Genomic DNA, 9,280 nt, shown 5'->3' on the forward strand with positions numbered 1-9,280 from the left:
GTTTTAATTCAAGGTTTTAATTTAATGTAAGGTCTCAATTTAACTTCGGGTTTCAATTTAACGTCAGCTTTTGATTTAATTTAAGGCTTTCCTTGCACACTCGTCCCCGCACCCCGGCCGCCCCCTCCCCTCACGGCGCCCTCAGCGGGCTCGGCGGTTGGGCGGGACCCCGGCCCCGCGCGCGTTGCCACGGCGACCGCGGCACCTCCCCCCCCCCAGCTCCCCGAACGGCCCCGCCCCCTCGGCTCCCCGCGCAGGCCCCGCCCCTCTCGGTCCCGCCCCGCCCCGCGCAGGCCCCGCCCGCCGCGTCCGGGGGCGGCGGCGGAGCGGCGGGAGCGCGGCGGCCCGCCGGTATTGCCGGAAGTGGCGCGCGGCCCTGCTTCCGGCGCGGTGTGCAAGAGCCGCGGGCGGCGATCGGCGGCTCCCTGCGGCGGGCATGGCGCTGTGGCTGCCGCGCTCCCGGGACGGCAGCGGCAGCGGCGGCGGCGGAGGCCCTCCGTCGGAGGAGGACGGGGAGCGGGCTGTGCCTCCCGCCGCCCGGCAGCGCCTGCTGGAAGCGCAGGTACGCCTCCGTCCCCCTTCACCTCACCGCCGGCGCGGCGCCCGGCACCGGTCCCAGCCTCGCGGCGGGGAGAGGGCCGCGGAGGGGCGGGGGGCAATGGCGGAGCCCGGAGCGGGCCGGGCCGGGGCAGTGCGGCGGGGCCCCGTGCTCCCCGGAGCCTCCCGGCAGCCCCGGAGCCAGTTAGGAGGGGCCGAGGCGGCGGGGGCGGGGGGGCTGGCGCCTGCCGCCGCCGTGAGTAAGAGCTCCGCGTTTGACAAGTGGCGTGGAAAGAGCTGGGCCGGAGTTGTTCCGGCGGCTTCGTGTCTGAAGAGCAGCTACGCGGTCCCTGCGGCGCTCTGGCGGCCGGGGCGAGGCAGCTTGTTATAAATACGCTGCTGGGAATTCCGCGTGTTCTTCCAAGGAGCTGCTGTTATCGAGTTTTCCAGCTGCCAGTGAAATTCCAGCGTGTTCTGGGGGTGGGGGAGGGGGGGAGAAGTGCTGCGATTCCCAAACAAAGTTAGCATGAGAACTTTGAGGTGTCTGCGTGAATGTTCCCTTCACGCAAGCTTTCACGAGTTGTGTCATCCTTCACGCCCTTCTGCCAGAGGTTATCAGCACCACAAGCCTCATAAGGTGGTCCTGGGAGGCCGAGAAATGAATCCACATGGATGTGGGTGGGAAGGCATGGCAGAGGAAAGGCTTCGGAGGATAGTTCAAGTTACTGAGTTTGAATTCCCAGCATACGCCTAGACGCAGCATAAGCGCTGTTGCTGAAGAGGTCACTCTTTTCTCCCAGCTATGAGCAGTGACCTCCTCAGTAGATTTGACCAAGAAGACTGCATGTTTACAATGGGTCTCAGCCACTTTGTAACTTAAATGCCACTTTTCACTGTTGGTTCAAGGGAAGGTGGTGGCCATCTGTTGATGTGAATACAGGCAGTTACCTAACTGTTGCGATCTGCCATCATAAAAATGATACTTTCTTCTCTGAAGCATGTATTCAAGCATATGTCCAAGTATTCTCATACTTGGATGTTGCTCACATTGCAGGCCACAGCCAGCCGGAGGGGAATCAGGGAAGATTTTTCAGCTGTGTCACAAATAGCCATCGGATTGTAAAAAATATTATTATCAATAAAAAATATTATTGCCAGCAGCACTTGATCCATGATTTTGCTAATACACTTAGAAAGTTAATACAGCTTGAGTTAGAAATCTCTTCTAAAAGCCATCCAGCTCTACAAAACCATGCTTAATCATTCCTGCGAATTTAATGCTGCTTCTAAGCTGTCTTCAAGATCAGCATTATGTCTGGGGTTTAAGCCTGTCTGTGACTATATAATTTTTAAACTGTCAATTTCCCTCCATAAATAGCACATCTGATTTTTCTCACAGACCTACAACCAGGGGATTGAATTGGTCTGCCAAAAAGAAAAAGAGTTTGTGAAGCACTCTGTAGAATGCACGTGGAATCTTGCAGAAGCCCAGCAAAAACTTGGTAGCTTAGCACTGCATAATTCAGAATCCTTCGATCAGGAATGTGCTCGAGCAAAGACTGAAGCTGCAGAGATGAGATGGAGAGAAGAAGAGTGGAGACGAAAAGAAGAAGCACTAAACCAGCGGGAAAGGCAGAATCCATGGAACACAGATCCTGTTAGTAAGGAGGTATTTAATAAGGTATGACCCATATCAGTGTGCATGAACGCATGCATTAGTCTCATTTCTCATTCCACTAGTTACTAGTCTTGAGTGTCTTCTGTGGCTGGAACTGTGCAAAATCAAGGTGTGTGTTAAATGTTTTTTTTTTTTTATTTTGCCCTATGGAAGGGAGCAAGCTGCCCTCATACTACAGATGTAGTTGATGTTTCTCTGTCAGAATTGGGGATCAGAACTTGTAATGGTCTTGTAGTACACGTTGCCAAACAGGGCCTGAACAACAGGTTCTTCGCATTAGGAGTCTGCTCTTCTGGTGTGCCAAATTAACAAATGTGATAGAGTTTGCAACTAATAATGACTACTGTAATACAGATTATTTAGCACAAATTCTTCTTAAGTAGAATATCTGCTTTGTTTAAACAATTCAATTTAAACAGCTTAGCAATCTCATGATTTCACTGATTTAGCTGCATCAGGGTTGCAAGGTACGTGATATTTGTTTTACACAGATCAGTATGTTCCTACCTGAGGACAGAAGTTTCTCAGAATTATTTGCTTAGTAGACTATGATATCCTTGTCTCTAAATTGGAGAGACATGGATTTGATGGACAAACAACTTTGTGGGTAAAGAATTGGCTGGATGATTGCACACAGAGTTGCAATCAATGGCTCAATCTCCAGGTGGAGATCAGTAATGAGCGGTGTTCCTCAGGGGTCAGTACTGGGACTGGCACTATTTAACATCTTTGTTGGTGACACGGACAGTGGGATCGAGTGCACCCTCAGCAAGTTTGCTGATGACACCAGGCTGTGTGGTGCAGTTGACACACTGGAGGGAAGGGATGCCATCCAGAGGGACCTGGACAGGCCTGAGAGGTGGGCCTGTGCGAACCTCATGAGGTTCAACAAGGCCAAGTGCAACACCCTGCACCTGGGCTGGGGTACCTCTAAGCACAAATACAGGTTGGGCAGAAGATGAATTGAGAGCATCCCTGAGGAGCAGGACCTGGGGGTGCTGGTTGATGAGAAGCTCAACATGAGCCAGCCATACGTGCTTGCAGCCCGGAAAGCCAACCATGTGCTGGGCTGCATCCAAAGCAGCACAGCCAGCAGGGCGAGGGAGGTGATTGTTCCCCTCTGCTCTGCTCTCCTGAGACCCCACCTGGAGTCCTGCATTCAGCTCTGGGGCCCGCAGCACTAGAAGGACATGGATGTATTATAATGAGTTCAGAGGAAGGCCATGAAGATGATCAAAGGGCTGGAGCACCTCTCCTGTGAAGACAGTACTATTCCAGTACCTAAAGGGGGCCTGCAGGAAAACTGGAAAGGGACGTTTGTCAGGGAGTTTAGTGATAGGACAAGGGGGAATGGCTTTAAACTAAAAAAAGGATAGATTTAGATTAGATATAAGAAAGAAATTCTTTACTCAGGGTGTGGTGAGGCACTGGAACAGGTTACCCAGAGGAGCTGTGGATGCCCCATCCCTGGAGGTGTTCAAGGCCAAGCTGGATGGGGCTTTGGGCAACCTCGTCTGGTGGGAGGTGTCCCTGACCAGGGCAGGGGTTTGGAATGAGATGATCTTTAAGGTCCCTTCCAACCTATCCATTCTATGTTTCTATAATGAAACTTTTCAATTCTATTCTTAGGTAATACATTTTAAAAAAAGAAAGCCTTCTGAAGCATATGACATGACTCTAAAATTAGAATATTGGCCTTTGGATGGTAACGTATTGAAATGTAATATATATATCACAAAAAGATATGTTTGGAGATTTCTGTGATAGTAATATATATATATATGTTTTTTTATTCCTCAGAGTTTCATTAATCAAAAAAGAAAAGAAACAGAAGATGAAGACTTGTCTGAATCATTTATGCAAAAACACGAACAAAAGATTAGACACTTTGGTGAGTGCTTTCTCCAACATTTTGCAGTTCAGATTTCTACAAAATTTATGTAGGTTTTCTCCTTATTCCTGTATGTAACAAAAGCTAACGAACAAAATACCTAACAGGCTGTCTTCTTGTCATAAAATAAAGGTAATAATCATTTCAAAGTGAAATAATATGTAAACTACAGCAGTTTCTTAGCTTCTGTTAACTAGTAGGAACTTTAATCTAAACCAAGTACTCAAATGGGCCTAAGACCTCAAAACTTATGTTCTAGCAACTTTTTTTTTTTGCTGCTCAGTGGGAGAGCACACTGTTATTCGCAGAGTTTTTGTATATAAATGTGCTTGTGATTGCCTGTATCTGTCTCCTTCTAATAAGTGGTTTTCCAGTGGCTATTAAGCTGCAGGAGGAATGATTGATTTAAAGGTAAACATCTGGAAACGCCTACTGAGTGTGTGTGCATGGAATTGTGTTCCTTTAAATGATATTTAACTATCCGCTAGGTGGCACTTCAGCTCCATTGTAATTGTTGTCCCCGTAAGCATAGCTCATTTTACAAAGTAATCTGAAATGTTAATGGTTCTGTTAAGAACTTCCCACTCTTAGTTGCATGCTGTTTTCAGACAAAGATGTAGTATGGCCATATTTGGAATTCCAGAGCCATCAATAAAAGGACTGAGTTGACAAAATTCACCTGATTGTACAAACTGGGTTTTACTAAGCTATTTGGCATCTAGGGATCTTAAACTTTTTTTAGAGGAAGGGTTTCTGGCCCTCTAGGTCTCAGCAAACCTCGCAAATACCAAGCGAGGCACAATGCTGTCAGAGTATGCAAATAGTAACAACAGGCATATATTCTCTCAAATACTTGAACTGCCAAGTGTAGTGACGTGTCCAGAAGATGTCTCTTCTGCTATGCATTTCAGCAGAAAAAAATGGGCTTTCTTTTGTGTTTCCAGGCTAGGAGCTGGGCAAAACTACTTTGCTGTCTAAATTCAGATTAAGCAGTTATAGTAACAACCTTATTACAAAAGCTCATCAGTTTTTTTTTCCTACCTCTTAAATTCAAAGCGATGTTGTTATTTTAATTTTAAATACTTAAGAGCATTGTAAGGACAGCACATTAATGCTCTTTCAGGTCTCTTTGTTCTGTGCTATCTGCTGTCAAAGAGCAGTGTAGACTTCACTAGCCATACAGCCCAAGTCCCTTTTCTGGATCCTGCTCTACCTCTCAGGTAGTAAAGAACTTGTGCATAACATCTCTGTTAAAAACAGTTGAAAGGAGGAGAAACCAGCGATGACTATTTAGGCATTTGTTTGCTAGAATTAAGATTAGTTTAGGTCATTACCATTGAATTATATTCATTATTATATATGAATTATATATTAAGTTATATTTTTATGCTGATATATCGGTAAAACTGTGCATCTGGTTCCTATTGCCAGTAAATGACTTGACTGTCAGTGATACATGAAGGATGATTTTCAGAAGTGGTCTGAGTATTGAGTTCTGGTTTTTAAACTCATCTCTTCAAATGAAGTAGCCTCATGCTATTGAAATTCAATCTTCAAGTTAACTCTCAAATAGTAATGTGGCTTTACTCTATTGAAATCAAGCTGTTTCTGTAATTACATTCAAATTTCCGAAACACCTAGAAAATCATGCGTTAGAGGCACTTGCATTTTCAGCAGATTACATGCTTCCTTTGTGCTTTATTTGCAGACTTCCAGAGGATTTGTATTTGTTAGAATCTCTGAATAATCTATAAGTTTTGTAAGCTACTTGATGATGTGACTACTAGATACGCCTATACTACTTTGATACTGTATATGGGAGAACTGTTTAAAAATAACTTGTCAACGCTGCTAGAGATGCATTAAAATATAGGAAATTGTTAAATTTTCTTTTAGTATCTTAAAGATCTGATTGTACCTTCTGGTAACGTTCTTTCAGTGCTAGTTAGATGTCTAAATAAAACCCTTAAATGTAGCTGTATGCTTTCATGTGCATTCTGAAGACAGTGAATTATGCAGATGGTATACATACAGGGGTATCAATGCAAAAAAAAAACCTTCTTTGCTACATTAAGTCATCTATCCATTTCAAATATCTTAATCTGTTTCTCTTCAGGCATGATGAGCAGATGGGATGATAGTCAGAGATTTTTGTCTGACCACCCATATCTTGTATGCGAAGAAACGTCTAAATATCTCATGTTATGGTGCTTTCATCTAGAAGCTGAACAGGTATGAACATCTTTGAATTGTTTGAAAGTATGCAGTTTCCCACTTTCACTATGTAAAAGCTGCCTGACTTCATTAGGTGTTTAACTTTTCTTCCTCCACTCTCTCTACCCTAGTTGGAGGGAAGAAAAAAAACAAACCAACTCTGTAACATCTTTTAACATTAGGTCTAATTCCTGCAAACAATCAGTCCCCTTTCTTCTGTGACTACCAGTTCTCATCCCTTTAGGAAATAAAAGGAAATTACATTGACTTTTATAAATACAATTCCAGGAAACATCTTTAAATCAGAACTCTAATTTTATTTTATTTTTTTCAGAAAAGAGCTCTGATGGAACAAGTAGCACACCAGGCAGTTGTAATGCAGTTTATTATAGAAATTGCCAGAAGTTGCAATGTGGATCCAAGAGGCTGTTTTCGTCTCTTTTTCCAAAAAGCCAAAGTAAGTCAACCTACGTAATGATGCTGTACAACGGACCAGTGTTCTAGAGCAGGTTTCTTCTTGACCGTAAGATGATAAATATTTTATTGACTTAGTTTTATGGGAAAGATCTTTGTTAGCAGTTCTTTCTAGACAGACTATTTTGGTGTAATTCCAGTCCTGAAAACACAGGAGAAATGTGGGAAGACTGAATCTGTGGTTTACCTTAGAGTGTATGCAGTTATTCAAGATTGATGGATCTTAGTACTGCTTTTAAAGCCATTCAGTTAAAATGCAAGTCAACTTGTGCTTTACTTTCGGCCGGAGTGCCACAGCAAGCACAAGAGCACTAGCTTCTGAGTCGTAATAAAGGAAGGGCTAAAATTAGATTATTTTTTTTTTAAATGTCCTTAGATGAATAAATGACTTTGCTTCTGCATATAAATACTACAGTTTGTCCTGAAAAGAAATTTTACCTGGATTTTCATTTTAAATTGACTAACATTTTCATGACGTCCACTGAATGAAATGTTTACAACTCAAAAGTAAATCTGTTTTAAGTGAAACTATTAATTTTTCTCTTTTCAGACAGGAGAAGGGTATTTTGAGGCTTTTAAAAGTGAACTTGAGGCATTCAAGACAAGAGTGAGAGTCTTGTCACAATCACATGGCTTTCAAGGTATCTTACTACAAGATCCCAGTGTCAATCCTAGTCTTATCGGACAGCTGACATCTTTGTCACAGGTAGGTTCATTATGTCCAAAAATTAACTAAATTAGGATTGGGTCCTGTGCTGAGAAGCTATACCTTTCTGAAATATAAAGACGACTGTTCCTAGAACTGCCAGTACTCAGGGTATAATGGGATGTATTATCAATATGCAAGGCATATGTAGGCTTTTTTCTGCTTGCTGGGATTCAGAACGTATCAGGGTAAGGTCAAAAGCATATGCTAATTCAGTGCCATTGCACTGTTTTGTTTAAAAATAAACACTGCATCATAAAGTTGATGAGAAGCTAGAATTGTATTCACACTCTTTACCACTAGCAGTGAAATGGGTTTTCAGTGTAAAATGGTTATGCCAATTCATGGAATCCTTCAGCTAAGTCAAGCCTGAAGAAAATCTCCTGTTGTGATCAAAGGAAACTGAGGGTGCTTACATCTTTTGTTATTGTACTAGTGAAGGCCACATTCTGGAATGAAGAAGCAACTTCAGAGATTTTCAAAAATTAAATATTATGGAAAAAGTCACAGTTGAAACTACTTAACTTGAAATAATTTGGTTAAGGTACCTTTTAAGTAAGATTCAACAGCTGTATTCTAAGTTAATGTACAGACAAGTGCTAGAAATACTGAGATGAAATACAAGCTATGCCAGCTAAATTTAAAAGAGCATCTTGGCACAGTGCAGTATTACTAGTGATAATTTTCAAGAGCTTATTTTCTTACTATTGCAAACTTCTCTTGAGATAGACAACATGAAGAGTCCACCTTAAGCTAAAATCTCTCTCTCTCTCTCTCTATTTCTCTCTCTCTCTCTATTTCTCTCTCTCTCTATCTCCGTATATACAATTGTGGGGAATTAAGCTGTCAATTTTTCATCTGTTGCAGAACACAAGTGGTCTACAAGGTTCCATAAACACAAATGTCTGCAATTTAAACTCTGTGATACAAAGAGATGAAGAAGAATCCAAAATGATGGACACAGTATAGTATTGTTAAGACTGAGGCCAAGTACTTTTTTCTTTTTTTTAACAAAGAAAAGAACATGGCTATTTTCTTGACACTTATTTTTCTGGGTACTGCACTTTATTTTTGGTGTCAGATTTTTTTGTTGTTGTTGTTTTTGTTTGGGGAGTTTGAAGGGTGGGTAATTCAGAAAAACTTGTAATATTGTTTGAAAATGTGCTGCTAGGTTTTTGGTTGTCCTTGAAAAGCAGGGTTCTCATATTGCCGAATGTGAAACTGGATGTGTTTTCTGCTACTAACCTTGCCTTTCATGACTTTAGAAATCAAAGTATGAAAACAAATCTGCACAAATACAATGTTTACAAGAAGCAGTAGATTCTTGGTAGAATCTGCTATTGTCTTACTACAGATGTGGACATGTCTTACTCTATGAATATTGGAGATCACAACTGTATTCATGCTACCTTGTTGACATTATAAGCTCTCAAATTTGGTTATCACTAATAGCAATAAATCAATACCTGGTATCAGTATTTCAGATCTGGAATGGATTAGGTTAAAACACTGGCTTTCTACCTCTACTAAGGGGATTTAAATGTTACATTGTGCTTTCATTAAAAAGGATTTGGTTTTGTCCTAAAACATAAGCAACACTTGTCTACATATGAGTGCCAAGTTTTATGATCTCAGAGAGTTTGTCTCTCCTTTTATTAGTAAGGGTAACTTAAGATTTTTTTTAAGCTAAGTTTCAGTATGTGGAGAAGTATTTGATGAAGGGGACAGATGGAACTTGAGGTAAAAGGGTTAGGAAAAGACTACACTTTGAAGAGAAAGG

At 42.2% G+C, this 9,280-nt stretch overlaps 1 protein-coding gene across 1 annotated transcript; it reads left to right on the forward strand.

Annotated features, from left to right (window-relative positions):
* Positions 1–284: 284 nt before the first annotated feature.
* On the forward strand, positions 285–8,978 carry CDC37L1 (cell division cycle 37 like 1, HSP90 cochaperone). Its single transcript, XM_080573628.1, has 7 exons — positions 285–562; positions 1,937–2,218; positions 4,016–4,106; positions 6,223–6,338; positions 6,655–6,777; positions 7,345–7,500; positions 8,368–8,978. The coding sequence occupies exons 1-7, from the start codon at positions 437–439 to the stop codon at positions 8,467–8,469; spliced, it is 996 nt and encodes a 331-aa protein (XP_080429754.1). The 5' UTR covers positions 285–436; the 3' UTR covers positions 8,470–8,978.
* Positions 8,979–9,280: the final 302 nt, after the last annotated feature.

Source organism: Anser brachyrhynchus (genome assembly GCF_964034855.1).
Source record: "Anser brachyrhynchus genome assembly, chromosome: Z".
Lineage (NCBI taxonomy): Eukaryota > Metazoa > Chordata > Aves > Anseriformes > Anatidae > Anser > Anser brachyrhynchus.